Source organism: Alexandromys fortis, unplaced genomic scaffold (genome assembly GCF_014885135.2).
Source record: "Alexandromys fortis isolate MF-2015 unplaced genomic scaffold, M_Fortis_MF-2015_v1.1 scaffold_9, whole genome shotgun sequence".
Lineage (NCBI taxonomy): Eukaryota > Metazoa > Chordata > Mammalia > Rodentia > Cricetidae > Alexandromys > Alexandromys fortis.
In genome coordinates, this window is record NW_026067892.1 from 7,575,055 (window position 1) to 7,594,852 (window position 19,798).

The 19,798-nt window shown below is 46.5% G+C and overlaps 1 protein-coding gene across 1 annotated transcript; it reads right to left on the reverse strand.

Moving 5' to 3' along the window:
- Positions 1-5,535: 5,535 nt before the first annotated feature.
- LOC126501513 (glutathione S-transferase theta-2-like) lies at positions 5,536-8,654 on the reverse strand. The gene is made up of 5 exons (XM_050142202.1): positions 8,190-8,654; positions 7,170-7,257; positions 6,310-6,460; positions 6,057-6,230; positions 5,536-5,774 (listed from the first exon to the last, which is right to left on the reverse strand). Exons 1-5 carry the CDS (start codon positions 8,299-8,301, stop codon positions 5,565-5,567), a joined length of 735 nt encoding a protein of 244 aa, XP_049998159.1. The 5' UTR covers positions 8,302-8,654; the 3' UTR covers positions 5,536-5,564.
- Positions 8,655-19,798: the final 11,144 nt, after the last annotated feature.

Here is a 19,798-nt window from a genome sequence, read left to right on the forward strand (position 1 = left end):
AAAAAGACTAGATCAACGGCAATGTCGATAGGCATGTTAATGTTGATGGGCATGTTAGTGTCCCACCACTATACAAAGGACTAAAGGCAGCTAAGACTCCAGGGAGAAGAATTAGCCTCCCCGAGGGATGCGCTCCCAATGCAGAATTGTCAGCCTTGAAAATCTATACATACAAACAACAAAATAGCAGGTTTATATATATTTGTACACACACGTATATACATACACACCTATGTAACAATAACAATCAAAAAGATAAAAATTAAGGAAACCTAGCCAGAGCCCAGGGGTAGTAGGGCACACCTTCAATCTCAGTACTCAGAGGCAGAGGCAAGAGGATCCTGTGAGTTTGAGACCAGCTTGGTCTATACAGACACTTCCAGGACAGCCAGGGCTACATAGATAGACCCTGTCTCAAAGAACCAAAAACAAAACAATAACAGCAACAACCCCCACCCCCCTAAGCAAAGTAGCCAAGAAGGAAGATGTTTTTAGGTTAGTTCCAGCTTGACTTTTTATTTCCTGCAGCCAACATGCGTGCCCTCAGGAAGTTCTAGTTCTGGTGAGCAGCCAAGTCTAAAGACATAGCTTGGGTTGGGGCCTCCCCGACTAGTAACACATAAGGAGGTAGCTCACATCCGCCACTGGAAATCTCACTAAGTAACCCACATATTCTAGAAAAAGCTTGTCCACCTATGCAGGGTACCTGTTCAAACTCAGTTTTTGTTTGTTTGTTTTGCTTTTTAATTCTTTTTGAGATAGGGTTCTGGAGGCCAAAAGAGGCCAAAGGTCAGAGAGTTTGGGACTTGTTTTTAGTTCATTCTAGGTTATTGTACTTCTAACTCAAACAAAGGTCCCACTTAGTTGTCAATCAGAGTTCAGCTCTCTCAAGGCTATTGTCAACAGGTGTGGGCAAGTTGCCAGACCCTGGGCTCCTGGAAAAAAAAAAAAAAAAGTCTAAGGATCCAACTAAGTTCCAGTTCCCTTTATGGAAATAACTTGGGATTCCACCCAAGGAGTGGGTTGCCTACAGAGTGTTTGGTTGGTCTAAGGCAGGGGTCTAGGGTGTGAGCAATGAATGTAAGGCTGTGACTTTGAATTTGTATGTTAATACAGTCTTTTGTCTTACGGCTACCTTTTGGGGTCAGGGGTATATTAGCCAGTTGGAAATTAAACATGGGAAATTTTTCAGTACTCACTGAAATTCCCTCCAGATACTATCCTATATGTTTTGCGTTTTATTGTTTTCATTTGCATCTTCGCGTTCTTTACTATATTTCTAAACCACCACTTCTCCACTCTGGAAGAGGGTATTTTTGTCAAGGCTGGCCCCCAACACAGGGTCTTACTGTGTCGCACTGGTTGGCCTGGAACTCACTGTGTAGACCAGGCTGGCCTTGAATTCACTCTGCATCTCAGGTGCTGGGACTTGTTGGACCCTGGAGTACAATAACTGAGGAGGAGTTGACCCAAGGGACCACTCTCGCACCGCAGTTGATATAAAAGCATGAGGATTTTTATTAATTCTGTCACAACAGGGTCTTTCAGCATTTGAGAAGCCAAAAAAAAAAATCCTGACTAGCTGGTACAGGCTACTTTTAAAGCAAAAAAGCCACAGAAACAAGGGGGGAGTCTGGGGATTGTTCTTTAACTATTATGATTGGCTTATCCAAAGGGCTACTACCAATAATTGGCTGGAGAGCGGTTGCCAGATCAGGTGAGGTAAGAGGGAACATTTGAGGGTTACTTTAACCCTTTCCCAGGGACTGAGTCAAAACATCTGTGGACATCTGTGGGTTATCTTGTCCCAATTTCAGGAACGGAGCTCTATTTGGAGAACACTCACAAGGACTCAGGGAGATGGAAAGTTCCCAAAATTTCAGTCCCTGTTAGGTCCTTGGTTCCCAGGGGAGTGGGGAGCATTACTGCTGAGAGGCAGTAAATTGGGAGCATGGGGACCTTAGGAGAGGGTTAAAGAGGAGGGGAGAGGCAGGGAAGGGAGTAGAGAAAAATGTAGAGCTCAATAAAAATCAGTAAAATTAAAAGAAAGAACTGTCCTTCACAAGTTGTTCTCTGACCTTCAGTGTGCACCATGGCACATGTACAAACACATCTACAAATTTTAAAAATTACTTAGAAATCAAACCTGCTACATCTGATATCAAAAAATGTCAGTCGAAGATGAGGGCAACTGAGAACAAAAATGTGTTTCTGGTGTTTCTAAGACAAGAGACATTGATTGTGGTGATGCGTGTCTGTGATCTCCATACTTGGGAGGATGAGGCAGGAGGACCACTGTGAGTTGGAGGCTAACCTTAGGCTACATAGAATACCCCTGCTGTAAAAAAGCAACAACAAGAACATTAACATCAAAAAGACCCAAAGCAAGATTGGCAAGATGGCTCCATGTGTAAGGAGGGTTTCTTGTGCATATGTGCAAGTCTGACATCCCGAGTTTAGTCCCTGGAACTCACAGTGGAAACACGTCCTCCACGGGTGTGCAGTGGCACACCCACACACGAGTCATACATACACAATAATAAAAACATTAAAGTCTTGTGGACTTTAATTCAGAGTTTCTGTCTCCTATCAGGAGAACCACCTTGTGTGGGTCAAAAGGAAGATAAAAAATCTAGAGACTGAGGTTATCAAAACTCTGCTTTCAAAAATTCTACTTCTCCTCATACCTATATTTGTCTCTATAGTACCTTTCTCTAATGTCTATTGAAATTCAAACTTTCTGTTTTGATATAAATAATGTTTAAGTTTTCCACAGTAAACAAGACATTTTCTACAGTAATCTCTGAAGTCTGCAAAAAGAAGATGCAGCCTCACAACAATAATTCCACCTGATTCATATGATGCCATTAAGCCAATAAACACCGCTCAAAGATTGATTTTGGGCTACAAACTGCTCAAGATGATTCCAACGTGGCTAGCTGAGATGATCCACCTTCTTACAACATTCTGGCTAAAACTTCAAATAAGAGCTTAAAAAAAAAAAAAACCCTACAGACTACTCAGAGACTGTCTACATTTGAACCAGACAGTAATCTTTTTTTTTTTTTTTTTTTTCGAGACAGGGTTTCTCTGTGGCTTTGGAGCCTGTCCTGGAACTCACAGAGATCCGCCTGCCTCTGCCTCCTGAGTGCTGGGATTAAAGGCGTGCGCCACCACCGCCCGGCTTCAGACAGTAATCTTGAGACTTTACCATCATTTTAGTTTTTGCAAGATCCCTTAGAAATAACATCACCTCCATGACAGCTGAAAGTAATTAAAAAAAAAAAAAAACCCAGCATCCCCTCTCCCAATAAAATTTGTCCTTAGGGTTAGGGACAATTGTCATCTGTTAGGGGTTGGTTATAAGTTGTATGGGGTTGGGGATAGAAATGAAGTAGGCTCAGGGATCTCTTTTGGGAAAGAATAAAAAGGGAATGGAATGGGATAATAGGTAGATTAATGTTATCTACTTATAAACTATTAGTTATAGACAATTTACATTGGTATAGATTCTTATATATTGATACATATGTAAAATTAGCTTTATACTCCTGTATAAGATAATTTGTATATTGATACAAATTCAAATTATACTTGTTATATTGAATATGCTCTTATTTCTGTTTATAATATTTGTTACATATGTAAAGTTATTTTATCATATTGTATATGCATGCATGTTTCTACATCTACTTAAGATAATTTGTATATTGATACAGTTTTAGGATATATTTATCATATTTTTCATACATTTCTGCCTCTGATCAAGATATTTATATAGTTTATATTTTGAGGTCATGTCCTCATTTACTGCATATCTGTTTAAAGATTATTGTTTAATTTTATAATGTTAAGCCTTAGTATTTAAGCTATATAGGTATTAAAAATTATAGGTCAATAGTCACCCATATTTGTCATACTTTTAGTTAGGCTAATCAGGCTGTCTAGATGCACAGAGACCGTACTTTATGTAGATGGGTACTCTTCAAACACTTCAAAGAACTGTAGACTATGACATTTAAATAATTTGGGATTCTGTTGACACAACTGCTGCTGGAAGTACCAATCTATTCCCAAGAAAATGTTGGGAACCAAAGACACTCCACTTGGAGCTTGTTTTCTTCTCGGCAAAACTGGCCTTTGAGCAAAGAACTGCCCTTGCCTTGACTACTGACAAAATACACTCTGTTCAAACTGGACAAGCAAGATACAAACAAAAACGACTGCCAAATCTCGCCAAGACAAGGTAGAACAGTCTTCCAAATCTTCCTGCCTCTGAAAATGGTCTGTGAGATACTCTACTTTGCCAAAGTTGGTTGTCACAGCATTGCAAATGAGCCTTTAGGTGATTGCCTAGGTAGCCAGCTGTCTCTATCATTTCTTACACTGTTTGGAAGTTACTTTCTTGCACTTCCTGCTTACTCAGGTAATATTATTTTCTGCTCGGCCTCCTTAGTCTCCTTATTCCCCAGGGAAAGGTGAGTGCATTCTCTGCCCATTCCACAGTCCCACTAAGCAGGACAGTCAGTTCTGCAGCCCCATGATGCAGGACAATCAGATTCTATAGGGATTCAAAGCAGGAACTCAGTTTGTTACTGTGAGCATCAGCTTATAAGTGACATCATGTGATGTGGGGGTACCTCCAGCCAATGAGAGACAGCCAAGCCCTCCCTCTGGCTGGAGGGGTGTCTACGTAGATTTTGCTGTCTCATCCTCATTGGGTAGCTTTTACTATCCCTCAAACTTGAGCCAGGCCTTTCTCTGTCCTACTGGCCTCTAGGTATAGGTCCTGAGACAATTTTGCCCCAACACATTTTACATTTACAGGAATGCCAAGACACACTTGTGGGAATCAAAGGACAATTTGAAGCAGTTGTTTCTCTCCTCCCACTGTTTGGGTTCTGGGAATTGAATACAAGTTATCAATATTGGCTATGAGTACCCTGACAGACTGATCCATCTGATCGACCTCTTAATTCTTTACATTAAATCCTTTCTGCTGTGAGCTCAATCCTACAGACACACATGGGTTTGCTTAACAATGACGATAAACCCTACTGTTTGTTGTTACTGGGAAGCTCTCTGGGAAGATAGGAATATTTGCCCAAAGAAATCTTTTGTGGTCTATACTTCAAAGACCAAGTCTTGGAAAAAATCATCTATATCTCTGAATGGGTTGTTGTTTATCATCTCTTTGCTTATGTAATAATTTTATATGGATTTGTTATCTGTGACTTTGCTTTGATTACCCATAATGTTTACTGAGACATGATTTTTATTCTGTACATTTTATAGGACAATGTAAATAAAATCACTTTTTATTGTAATAAAATACATGTATGTGCCAACTCTTGAATGGGTTATTTTTCTTTGCATTGCTGGTTTTTAGCATATTGATTTTGGTCTCCTATTGGTACCTCAAGAGAAGCATCTAAGGATATCTGGTGTCCCTTTTGTGCAAAGCCCCTCCCAGAGATAGAAAGGGAGCCAGAAGAAGGATTGGGGCAAGTAGAAAAGATATAAAGAGCCAAGAAACCACATGAAGCTTTATTGCTAGTTAGAACTCAGGGAATCCTAGCAATTCGAAGCATCATTCTGGACTGGACCTCTGGATAGGGTACAGGTAGTGCGTTTTTGGCTGCCTGTTTCCGGATGCTCAGGATGCGGCCAAGGGCCTGCTGACACAGATCGGCACCCAAGAACTCCTCCACCCGCACTCGCCATGCTATCAGTTGTGGCCGTCCCTCAAACAGATTATAGCCAAGAGCCACCGGCTGCAGGGACAAAAATGTGGGAGCTGGAGAGCCAATGAGACCCCGTTGCTGGCTACTCAGCACAGGCGTGATGGACACAGCCCCATGGGAGGTCCAGGGCAGTGTGATCCATTCCAAGACCTGATGGTAGCCAGAAGCTGCCTCCCACCCCGGCAGGGAACAAGTCACTCAGGGTCTGCTCTGTGATTCTGGCTTTTCCCAGGTCACAGTGCTTCTGACTTATGGAAGTGGCAAGAAGAAGGGTCCTGCCCTTAGCTACTCTTCCACTCACTGGTCTCGTACCTGCATCAGCTCCTCCAGACACATGAGATCAGCCAGCGTCACCTGATGGCCAGCAAGGAAGGTCCCATTCCCAAAGAACTTTTCCTCCAGACGCTGCAGAGACTCGAACATATTCTTTCGGTTCCGTTCCACTTTCTCCTCTGGGATCTGGGTCCCAATGAGTGGCCCCAACACCTGACCGAGCAGCAGAAGTGCTCCGTATGTAACCTTGACTCTTACCAGGTCCGATCCCTCCCCAGAGAACCCTGCACACCTTGGTCCACAGGGGCACTCCAAAGATGCCACGGACGTTATCAGCATGCCAGCCTAGATACTCATGGACGCGGGCACGGGCTTGCAGGTCAGCTGGGTACCAGTGGTCCGCCACCTGGTACTTGGAACTCAGGTACATCAGGATGGCTGAGCTGGGGACCGTGGGAAGAGGGGCTGTAAGGACCTTGGCTGTTTTCCCATTCTTCGGTGGGACCCCGGGGGAGTCTCCCATTTGAAGTACTTTCTTCTAGTCTCCTCACCTATTATCTCTCTCTGCTCAATCTTTCTTCTCTGCGGGGCTGCGCATGGAACCTACCTCCTCCCCCCAACACACACACACACACACACACACACACACACACACACACACACACACACACACAGCAAGAGCTCCTCCAGAGCTTTTGTCATTAGACTAGTGGGAGAACCAGCCAGCACCTGGAGACCTGATCCCCAGGGCCAAGCCTTTAGCAGATTAGACAGGGGACTTCTGGGAAGTCAGGAGAAACTCCTTCTAGCCTTCATTATTGAGTCTCCATTTCGTGTATCCCTGGACAAACGTCCCCATTGTCACCTTTCAATACTCCTCAGTCATGGTGGCGAGGTCTGAAAGATGGGGGCGGGGGGGGGAGGGGGAGAGTCCAGCAGAAGAAACGGACAGAGACTGGGATATACTGGATCAGCCCCCAGTCATCTTGGCCTCATTCAGACTGTCTGCTCTAGCCACATCCCCTCACAGTCTGGGGTGGGTATCAGTCAGGCTAAGTTCCCCCACACCCCACACCCCGTCCCCAATCCCCGCCACCTCATCCCAACCCACAGAGGAGGTAGCATGCGCTCTGGGTTTATTTCCAGCTGCACCTTTCGGTCAACACGAAATTTCCGTCTTTGAGGACAGGAACTTTCCGCTGGCAGTTCAACTGCAAGAATTGCTCGCTCACGTGTTGCCCTGGGAAGGAAGAAGCCAAAAAATGTCTTCTAGGACTCAGGCAGTACCTCTGTATTTCCCCTCTCTCTTTGGAACCAGACAAGGCTACAGCGACCAATGCCTGGACTGGGACCAGCGGCACAGAGGTGGTTCAGCTATGTGTTTCTGTAGGAGCCAGCCATGATAAGCTAAATAGAAAGACCACCCAAAGGAAGTTCTTTACTTCCAACAACCATTATCACCTGCCAGAGTAGGACTCAGCCATCGAGAAGTTTTAAGGAGGCCTGAGTCTTATTAGTTTACCCTGAAGCAATACCTGGTTGCAGGAAGGATCATAAACTGGATTACCCGAGCACCACCCAAGAACAGACCATCCAAAGAAATGCCTAACATTCCAACCACTGTAGATAGGATCACCTGCCAGCACACACTCACCAAGACACCCCTAGACAAATGCCAGCCAATCAGGGGTCCTGAACCTCAGAAACCCCTCATCCCCACCTTTACTACTATAAAAACCCAACTCAACAGAGGTCGGGGTGTTCTCTGTTTATTCCAATATGTTGGACATGCAGAGAGACGGAGTTTGCAAACTTACATAAAATCAAGGCTCTTTGCTTTTACAAATGGAACTCCTTGCTGTTTTTGAGGGACTTTGTCCATCTGAGTGTAACAGTCTCTTCCCTGCAAAATCTCCGGGGGTTTTGTTAATCTAAATGTCACATACCTTCAAAGCAGGAACTCTGCAAATCTTTCGTTTTCTCCCCTACATCCCAGGGCAGAAAGTATCACCCTGTCCTTGTCAGAGCAGAATTCAGGTTCAGAGGGGCCACTCCAAATAGGGCATTCCCTGGTGAGGGCACTGGGCGATGACATGATGGGGGGACTGTACCCATTACAGAGTGAAGTGCTGACATGCTCTAGGCGAAGATGGGCGCCAGGCTCAGGCCAACCTTTGAGTAAATCCACGGCGTTCAGCTGGAAGGGGATGCCGTTCTTCTTGGCGAAGATGTAGACGGCACGGCAGGGTTGCGACAGGAGGTCGAGGTAGAGCTCCAAACCCATGGCGGCAGCGGCGCGGATGGTGCGGATAGTCGGCAAAACCAGCACTAGCAAGTGCAGGCGATTTCGCTAATAAGGTGTCCAGCTCAGTCTCAGTGGGCCAAGCCTGACACGTCCCCCCTCCTACACAAATGACGCCTGTTGACCTTAGGGGAGGGAGCTGCTTCGGTGGACTTTGCACAGAAAAGGGAGCGCGCCTTCGGGCAGAAGCTCTTGGCTCTAAGGAGTTGTGGAGCTAGAGATCCAGCCCAGAACTTTAGTGTCACCCGGAGCGGGAAATAACCAAACACCGCTTTTCAGTACCGAGCCCCGGAGAATGCTGTGGGCTGGACGTGCGCTCTGCTCCCAGTCCTCGGTTCCTGCTGGAGGGAAGAAGGGAACCCCTATCCCATGAGTAGTTTTGTCGCAGGCTGCTAGGAACCTTGCCTTAAGGCAGAACTGTTTAAGTACCAGCTGCCCCGTAGAAAGCTGCATCTCCTCCATCAGTCCATGAAATCTGGAAGGCTGCGAGCCATGACTGAGGGAGTAGTCACACACACACACACACACACACACACACACACACCCCACACACACTTTCATATGTGGCATCTTCCACAGTGATGGTCACTGACTTTATCTGAATCTTTTAGAATAGCTGTGGCCTGTGGCCAACATGGGGAACCAAAATGCTTCCCTAGGAGTTTATTTCCAGTTTTATTTCCTTTTTTATTTTTGGACACTGGAGGATCTTGGTATGTTGCCCAGGCAGATCTCAAACTCTTGGGCTCCATTGATTCTCTTCCCTTATTCTCCTGAACAGCTAGGACTCCAGGGGAGACTCACCCTGCCTGGCTTTTCTGGAAATTTTTATGTTTGTTTGATGGATTGATTTGGTTGGCTGTTTTGGGTTTTTGAAAACAGGGTATTGAAAAGTTTTTATGGATCAGTAAATCTCCGGCAACTCAAAAGTAATCCAAATCAGACCAATCAATAATCCAATCAATAATCAAAATCAGACCAAATCAAACCGAATTAGAAAAGGCCCAGGTTTAATGGATGCCAGCGCTCCCTTGTGGCCTTCCAGCCCCCCAGGGATGGAGACAGAGAAGGAAGATTCCAACTGGGGGGCAGTTTAAATAGCCTATGGGAGTGGTCTTGAGCCTCTCTGGGGAGGGGTCACCGTTTGGCAAGCTTTTTTGGGGGTGGAGTCTGGACTGAGGCAACTCCCAGAGGAGGGGTCTTGGGATGGAACTTTAAACCCAAATATTTTAGACTCCTTGGATACATGGATGCCAGGGGCTGGGGTTAAGCCTGGACCCAAACATTCCAGACTCTTTGGGCATAAGGATGTTAGGGGCTATTGCTATTGGCTGAATGAATTTTCACACCTCCCCCTTTTGTCTAAACAAATGGGTTTTTAATCTAATACAAAACTACATACAAAAAAAAAAAAACAAATATCAAGTATTGTCCAGGAAAAAGGAAAAAACACACAAAAATAGAACTACAACCAATATGAACATTAAGCAAGAAGCACATGCTAAATGTCCAGTCCAAGGCAATTAGCAAATTATAGAGAATATTCCAATAGTTGTCCTACCCCGAGGAGTCTAAGTCTTGTACTAAAATGCCTTAGCTAAGTTATGGGAGGAAAGTAGCTATGACTATCTTGTCTTTAACACATCAAAGATCTGAAAAGGAAAATTGTTGGGCCAAAATTATCTCAGAATCTATACCTAGAGGCTGTAGGACAGAGAAAAACCTGGCTTGAGTTTGAGGGATAGTTAAAGCTACCCAGTAAGGATGAGACAGTAAAATCTAGGTAGACACCCCTCCAGCCAGAGGAAGGGCTTGGCTGTCTCTCATTGGCTGGAGGTACCCCCACATCACATGATGTCACTTAACCTGTATAAGCTGACGCTCACAGTAATAAACTGAGTTCTTGCTTTGACTTGACTCCCTATGGCATCTGATTGTCCTGCGTCATGAAACTGCAGAATGGGCAGATAGGGCACTCACCTTTCCCTGGGGAATAAGAAGGCTAAGGAGGCCCGGCAACTGGTGCCGGAAGGTGGAGCAATTGGTCCCTGGGCAAAGCAGTCGTCAAGGTGAGTGGGACCCCACGATGGGTAATACAACTTCACACAAAAATGACCCAGCACTTAAAGTGTTGAGATATGCTACTCTCCCGAGGCCTGGAATTGTCAGACCACAATGTGATCCAGGCATGGGAGGATATAATTACCCTGGCCCCTGGGTACCCGCCGGGAATCTTTTCTCATGGGACACGTGGAACCAGGTGGAGACTCTGGCCAGAGAAAGGGAAAAACACTTTAATATACTCCCACCATTGGGATTCTATCCAACTGTTACAGGCCCTTAAGGCATGTTTTCCCCTCTTGTTCTACTTCCCCCAACAGTCTAAAGAATCCAAACATGATCTGAAGAATCCAAAAGTAACCAATTAACCAAAAGAATGGGAGAAAATGAGACAGACAAGGAGAAAGATCAAAAATGGGTGCAATTTACTGAAGAGCGGTTTCAGGGGGAAGGAATACAGCAGACAGAGGCAAAGACATAAAAGGAAAGTAGATATTGTCTGGAACGAGGAGTGGCCTTATGCCCCCAGCCACCCTGGAGAGGATAAAATGGGAGAGGGGAATGGGACAAATAAGGGGGCTCCTTCCTTGCCAGAAGGAAATGAATATACACTTGGGTGGGGCCGATGGAGACTAAGGAAAGTTTAGGACTCTGATCCTCCAGGGTTGTCTGCAAACCTCCTGGGACAAGATTTGTTAGGACAAAAGGATGCTGTTATTACCACTGACCACCTAACCTTTTATGATGATAAAACTGAGCAAGGTGTCATCAGGCAGACCCCCATCACCTGGATTCACCCTCAAAAGTAGAGGCCATTGCCCTCAGGGTCCCCCCAATTAGGTGGGCACCTGGTAAATGGGTATGGGTGGAGCAGTGGCCATTGCCTGAACTTAAATTTAAGATACTCAAGGAAATCACCAGAAATCTGCTTAAAGAAGGACAGATAAGGCCCTCGATGAGCCCTTGGAACAGCCCTATGTTTGTGATACTTAAGCCTATGGGACCTGGAGAATGTTACAGGATCTACAAGCAATCAGTGCCTGTATGGAGCTAGTAGGGGCCCCTTTAAGGGGCTTACCTTGGGTCCCAGTCCCCTCCCAGTTTCACCTCACTGTAATTGATCTAAAGGACTGCTTCTTCTCAATCCCTCTTCATGAGAAAGATTGCAAAAAGTTCACCTTTTCCATTCCTACAGTTAACTCCTCTTGACCTGATAAGAGAGATGAATGGGCTCTTCTCCCACAGGGGATGGCCAATGGTCTGGCCTTTTGCCAACAATATTCGTATAGTATCCTCTCTCCTTATTTTGACAAAGATAATACCCTCCTATATGTTTATATGGATGATCTAATCATTGGGCATTTGGAGGAATCAGGGTAACTCCCTGGGTAACCACTATTGTTGATATCCTCCAACAACATGACTTTAAAATAGCTCCAAACAAAATACAAAAGGTACCCCCATTTCATATACTGGGATCCCAGTTAACACTCACTCAAGCCAAAGTGAATGGATCCCAATTAATCCTGCCTGGGTCTCTCACTTTATCGGGGTTACAAAAGATACTGGGAGAAATGAACTAGGTAAGGTCCTGGTTGCCTGTAGAGGCTGGGAGACTAGATGTGTTATAAGATCTCCTAAAAGGGGGGCAACCTTATGAGATCATTTCCTTGTCCCCTGAAGTCCATCAGGCACTCGCTGAACTCATCAATGAGCTCCATCAACTCTTTGGAGAGATATAATCCTAACATTCCAATCCAAGGCTGGATATTATTAAGGAAAAGAACCATCTGGCTGCCCTTGTTCTGCAGTCACAACCACTAGAATGGGTACACACCACCTGGGGGGGGCACTCCCAGAGTGTACTCTTTAATCGATCAAATAGCTGATATGATCATAAAAATCAGGGACACTTCCCTCCGACATTATGGAAAAGATCCCTCTAAATTAATAATTCCATTCAAAATTAAGGATTTAGAATGGGCAGCCAGATATTGTTCTCAATTGAGCCTTTCTCTGGAGGGATTTCTGGGGACCCTGGACACCCACTTTGGGAAGTCCCGGTTAGTGAAGCTATATCAAGAACTACACTGGAGAGTCCCCTTAGTCTTTTCTTCTAGACTCCTGCCCCAAGCGTCCACTGTTTGCACAAATGGCGGTAAGAATGGGGCTGCCTTTGTAGTTTTCCCTGCAGGGGGGACCAAGACAAAGATTACCAAAATTCCCCCTTGTGGGGGATCCGCTCAGTATAAGGAAACAATGGCCATATATATTGCTCCATAAGAGGTCCCAGAACCCTGCAACCTCCATTCAGACAGCTCTTACGTGGTGAACCTTCTGCCACACTTACCCTATGCCTGTATCAGATTGGATGCTTAATACTATTTCTGCCTTGATGACAACTCAGATCACTCTTAGAAGGTAGACAAAATCCCATGTATATTCAACATTTCAGAGGACACCAAAACCTCCCTGGCTTCCTTTCCCATGAGAATGCTGCTGCAGATGTTGCAGCCTTCAGGGGCCTGTCTCATAGAGGTCTCAACTCTGCCCATACAAAATGCTACCCAAATGCATGACTTAACTTGTTGGGCCCTAAAGCCCCACCAAGGAGGAGGTCGCCCCAAGAGACACTCACAGCACGGTTGATGCAATAGCAAGAGAAATTTTTATTCTGCCACGCAGAGGTCCCTCAGCCTCAAGAGGAGAAGGATGCCTGCTTTGTCTATTACAAGCTCTTTTAAAGGAAAAAAAAACCATAAAATCAGGGAGGGGGTAGTACAGAATCAAAGGGAAAGTCCAAAAATCATTTGTCAACTATTTTGACTAGTTCATACAATGGTCAGCTAACTCTACTTGATCACTGTTATGGCAGTTAGAAGGAGGAACACCTGCAGGTCATCTCACCCCAGTTCCAGGGTCCGGGTCTATTGAAGAAAGACTACAGTGGGGATGGAAAGTACTCAAAGCTCCCGTGCACGCGTGGTTGGTTACCAGGGTCCTGGTTCTTAGGAAGGGGGGTGCAGTAATGCTTAGGTGCCTCCTAATGCTAAGGGCCTGGTTCCCAGGAAGGGGGGTGCAGTAATGCTTAGGTGCCTCCTAATGCTAAGGGCCTGGTTCCCAGGAAGGGGGGTGCAGTAGTGTTAAGGTGCCTCAAAGTCTTTCAAACTCATGTCAGCTGGAGAGGACTCAAATACCTGTACCCCCAGATCCCCACAACAGAATTAAAGAGAATTGTTCATCCATGTAAGACTTGCAAACAGTTTCTCCGCACCCCCACCCCCTCGCCACTTTACAAGGGCCAGGGGTGAACCCAAGAGGATTAGGACCCAATATCATCTGTAAACAGATGTAAGTACTATGGAAAAGGCATTGGTTCCCACGCAATGGGGAGGGGCCTGGGTGTGTGAGTCAGGGATAGGCCCTGACTGCTGCTAGACTGTGGTTCAGGTTGTAGGGGGTGGGAACAGCAGAGGACTGGACAATCCATGAACTATCATTGTTTGTAGCTCCTCAAAGAAGGAGGAGACTAGCGTCTGAGGGTCTTCAAGGCCATTGCTACGCCCCAGTTCATCATTAATGATAAATACCAGAGAGTGATCCACTGGGTCTGCTTCTGTATGGAGAAGGGTGCAGGTTGGCATGGTAACTACGTCATTTTTTTAAAAAAATGTCTTATGAGGACAGGTATGGGGGAAAGATATAACGGCACGGGCATTGAGAGGCACAGGTGAGGAGCCCAGATTGTGTTCATCTTCCCATCACCCGCTGACCGGTGCTGGCTGCCTCTAAAGAGAGCTGGGCAGACAGGTCACCCTGATCACAATTCCCCGAGTCCCCTTGCAGGTCACTAGGTAACCCCAACCGAGTTCAGAGCAGCCGTGCCAGCCTTCTTTGCTCTTGCCCTTCTTAGGCTGACTCTCAGGTTTTTTTTCTATCCCTGGCGGTCAGTGGTCCCCTCAAATCTTGCAACTGTTCCCTGTCCGGGGCCTCAGGAGGGCTAAGGGATGCAAACCTCCCCTTTGTTAAGCATCTGAAGAATAGGAGGGCAGCTGTGACGTGCTGTTGGGACAGCTGTGCTGGGGACCTTTTGATCACAGAGTCTTTACGTAGTTCTCTCTCCAGAAATCAGGCCACCCTCCCACACAGCTCACTCCAGAGTTGAATAACCACACAGGCTGTGACCCTGCAACTAATCCTAGTTTGCTTTCTGTTGCTGTGATAAAGATGATGGCCAAAAGAAGCTTGGGGAGGAAAGAGTTTATTTCATCATACAACTCATAGTCCATTATTCAGAAAGGCCAGGAATTAAAAGGCAGGAATCTGGACTCTAGAATGGAAGCAGAGGTCATGGAGATACACAGCTTACTGTTTTGCCCCCCTCATGGCTTGCTCAGTTTGCTTTCTTATATTACCCAGGACCCCTTGCCCAGAAGAACATGCCCTCCCACATCAATCATCAATCAAGATAGTAACCCACAGACTTACTTGTGTGCAGGTCAATCCAATTGAAGCGTTTTCTCAGTTAAGGTTCTGTCTTCCCACATGACCCTAGCTTGTGTCAAGTTGGTCTCTCCTCCCTAAAAGAAAACTAAACTCCTCTCCAGCACATAGATCTTGTCTTAGTTAGAGTTTCTATTGCTGTGAAGAGACACCATGACCATGGCAACTCTTAGAAAGGAAAGCATTTCACTGGGACGGGCTTACCGTTTCAGAGATTTAGTCCCATGTCGTCACGGGAAGCATGGTGGTGTGCAGGCAGACTTGGTGCTAGGGAAAGAGCTGAGAGTTCTATATCCACATCCAGAATGGCAGGCAGTAAGAAGAAAATGCCACACTGGGCATGGCTTGAGCATCTGAGACCTCAAAGCCCACCCCCAGTGACACACTTCCCCCAACAAGGCCAGCCCTTCCCCAATAAGACCAGACCTCCTAATAGTACACTCCCTATGGGCCTTTGGAGCCCATTTTTATTCAAACCACACATAGCTGAGTACTGTCCCTCTCCTTGTGACAACAGTTAAGCCCAGCTGCCTGATATGCTAACACAAAAGAACCCTGACTTTTATCTAGTGCCTTCCTTCCGTGTGACTCTTGACATGTAGACCAGACCATTGATTTTTTTTTTTTTTTTTTTTTTTATTTTTGGTTTTTCGAGACAGGGTTTCTCTGTGGCTTTGGAGCCTGTCCTGGAACTAGCTCTGTAGACCAGGCTGGTCTCAAACTCACAGAGATCCGCCTGTCTCTGCCTCCCGAGTGCTGGGATTAAAGGCATGCGCCACCATCGCCCAGCCTCCAGACCATTGATTTTTGTCTCCAAGACTCACTGTTGAATGGAGGGGTGACATCAACAAATCACCTCTCGGTTCCCCTGCGCTTAGCCCAGTTGCTCCATTTTGCTTTCCTGCTGAGCTATCTGTCCATGCTCCATTCGTTCACAGGACTGTGACAAATCTCAAGTCTACCGGGCCACCAGCATGGGATGGGGCTGCTGTGTCCAAAGGCAATATGGGCCAGGGGTTTCTACATCTGAACATGCCAGATCAGGGCCTAGATTCCCACTGCCAGGCAGTGGTGAGACCCCTTGCTCTCTTGGTCCTGCCTGCTTTCGCAAGGCAGATTCTGTTTGCCTGGGCTCTGGGCCATCTCTGGCTCCTAGTCCAGGCATGCTTCTCCACTGTGGACCAGCCAGGCGATTGTGTACAGAGCAGAGCTTATTCTTGAAGAGAACCAAGGACCTGGCAAAGATTCAACCCTTCACCTGTGTCCTGGTTCCTCATTCCAGGGGCAGAAGCCACAGTGACTCTCTGAGGGTTTTTATTGCTGTGATGGAACACAATGACCAAAAGGCAAGTTGTGGAGGAAAGGGTTTATTTAGCTCACACTTCCACAGCACAGTTCATCATCAAAGGAAGTCAGGAACTCAAGAAAGGCAGAAACCTGGAGGCAGGAGCTGATGCAGAGGCCATGGAGGGGCTGCTTACTACTTGCCCAGCCTGCTTTCTTATAGAACCCAGGACCACCAGGCCAGGGATGGCCCCACCCACCATGGGCTGGGCTCTCCCTCATCAATCACTGCTTAAGAAAACGCCCTACAGGCTTGCCTACATCCTGATCTTATGGAGGCATTTTCTCAGCTGAGGCTCTGTCCCCTCTGATGACTCTAGCTTGTATCAAGTTGACATAAAACTAGCCAGGACAGTGACCTTGCTTGTCACTGTCAGAGTGACAAAAGGCGTAAGTGGCGTGTTCACTCACCCAGCCAAGGCATGAGCTGTTCCTGAAACCATGGATGGTGTCATCCCCACATCATCATGTGAATGTGTGTGTTGGGGGGCATGTCCATCTCCCAAAGTCCTACCCTCTAGTAGGCTTCGGATCCCGTGAAAAGCATGGGGAAGGCATTACAGCCCATTTTCACAGTGAAAGACCCAGAAAAACCCAAACCCCTCTAGCAGAAAAAATAGAGCAAAAAATCTAAGCAGGGAGAGAAGAATCAAAATTCTAGATTAGCCAGTTCAGTGACTCTGCTTCAGGAACTAGCTGAAGATAAAGTTAGGTTATAATCTTGAGAAACAGGGAGTTATCCCCTTGTGATTATCACTGGTCTTTTCGGAATTTTTCAGTGATCACTGGTATTTTCAGAATTTTCCAATGACGTCCTTCCTACCCCCTTTGGATTATTGGGTTATGGTTTCTTCCCTTAAATACCCCTTCTCCCAGCTACTTGGGGTTGAATTCTACCCCTTCGTGGGAAATGAGTTTCGGCCCCAGCGCTCTGGTTCCTGTCAATAAACCTCGTGTGATTGCAGCAAGGACGGTCTCTCTTGAGTTCCTGGGGGGGGGGGAGGTCGTGTTATCCTGAGACTTGAGTGAGAGTCTCCCCACACTAGGGGTCTTTCAACAGGCCAAAAAGGTGTGGACCAGAGAATGAGTCTCCCTTCCTCAGGTTTCAGAATGGGGCCCTGCTCATTTCCTGGGAGGTCTTGACTAGGAGTCCAGGAAAGCCTAGATGACTCTGGCTTGTGGCCAACCCCACATGCTACTCGATCAACACGTTCCAGTGTGGGTGCCAAGCCCTGGCTCCCTTTGCACCCATTTTCTGAGACTTTGCCCACACACAGCCCAGCCCTCCACAATGCAACAGAAGTGTCCCAGCCAAAATAGACGCACAGAGTGTGACCGTGAGCACACAGAAAGACTACCGCACAGAGGGGCTAGGTGACCACTTTTCAATGTCACATTCCCACACTGTAGTCCTCCACAGGGCAGGGCTGCTTCCCCTGTCTGGAATGGGGCTGCTAGCTGGAAGGAGTGAGGCCCCCATAGAGGGCAGACCAGGGCTGCTGCAGGTGGAGAGGGTGGAAATGTGGAGCTAGAGAGGAGTAGAGGGGAACATGTCCCAGCAGTGTGTGGAGGTGGAGCAGTAAGGATGCTGCGCAGACAGAATACAGCTTTGGTGTCCCTCTCCTAAAGGCAAAGCTTTGGAGAAGCTGGTTAAATGTTAGGGTGTGAGCCAAAGATTGGCTCAGAAAGATTCCCAACTCCCTGTTTGTCGGTAAATATTTCGTTTTTCAAAATATTCCCCCTAGGTTTATTTATTTATTAAGTATAATCTGTTCTTCTTGCAGGCCAGAAGAAGACACCAGATCTCATTACAGATGGCTGTGAGCCACCATGTGGTTGCTGGGAACTGAACTCAGGACCTCTGGAAGAGCAGGCAGGGCTCATAACCTCTGAGTCATCAGTCATCATCTGAGCCCTTGGTGGTTAATCTTGATTGTCAACTTGACTGAATTTAGAATCATGTGGAAGACACAGTTCTGGGTGAGTCTGGGAAGGGATTTTCTAAATACGGGGGATTTCATGCCATCGGACAGAGTCCAGGACAGCGTGTAAAGAAGCATGTACAAATGTGAGGGCTGACCTCTGCTCCCTGGCTGGGGATGGGATGAGACCAGCAGCTCATCCTCCCTCTGCCTTACCTCCATGCCTTCTCCCCCTGCCTTACCTCCATGCCTTCTCCATTTTGATGGCCTTTGCGCTCCACCTGTGAGCCAGAATTGACCTCTCTCTTTCTTTTAAATTAATTCATTTATTTATTATGCACAGAGTGTCCTGCCTGCATGTATCCCTGTAGGCCAGAAGAGGGCACCAGATCTCACTACAGATGGCTGTGAGCCACCATGTGGTTGCTGGGAACTGAACTCGGGATTTCTGTAAGAACAGCCAGTGTTCTTAACTGCTGAGCCATCTCTCCAGACCCAACCTCTCCTTCTTTAATATGCTTTTATAAACATTTTTTCCAGCAACACAAAACAAAACAAACCCAACTAAGGCAGGTGGCAGCACATACATGTAGCACCAGCACTTGGTGGGACGGAGAGGCAGAAGTAGGAATCTCTATGAATCTGAGGTCAGTCTGGTCTACATAGCAAGTTTCAGGTCAGTCAGTACCACAGAATGAGACCCTGTCTCAAAAACAAACAAAACAAGAAAAATAGCTACTCTAGCTGACCACAGCACAGCCATCTTCTATACCTCCCCAACTTTGCCCTGCAGACTGGGGCAGGAGCCAGGGCTGCAGTAATGGAAGGTACCAATTGGTATATATAGTTTCTCTCTTCCATTGCCCCGGACAGACATCATCAATCCATCACTGCATTCAATATCATCATCATGTTGCCTGCCAATAGCATCCACTTGTACAAAGTAAGTCATCTCAATTCTGTCTTGCAGACTGGGGCAGGAGCCAGGACTGCCAATAATGGAGGGTACCAATTGGTATATATAGCTTCTCCCTCCCATTGCCCCGGACAGACATCATCAATCCATCACAGTACTCTTTCCTCCAGAAATCTTCAGAAGCCTTATAGACATTGAGCCCCAGTGGGCAGCACTAACTGTTGGCATCAAGGAGGACAGGTAGAGTAGGTCAAGGAGGCTTGTGAGGATCCTGGATGAGATATTTTATCCTCCTGGCCAAGTGTGTCCTGCCCCTCCCACTGAGGGTCTTGGGTGATACTCCAGTAGCTACTGAGAGGGCTGACTCAGGCCCACAGCAATTAGGCTAATGGTCTGACTCGTTAATCTAATTAATCTTAAGAAAAACCAGGAGTCAGATATCGGGTTAAAAACCTGGAAGATCAGAGGACCGGGAGCAGCCAATTGTTAATCAGTGGCTAGCTCTGCCTTCTGACCTCCAGGCAAGCTTTATTTGTCAGAACACAAACAAAATATCACACAACAGTGGCCTGAGCAGGTTTCCCTGGAAGGTGTGATGGTGTTCCTGGAATCAAAGTAAGAGAGGCCTTCATGCCTGCCTGCTAGCAGCCGTGGGCTGTCACCTCTCCAAAGCTTGACCTCAGCTGGCTGTTAGGCCCATAGAAGGTGATGCTGGGAGCTCCACAAGTTAATA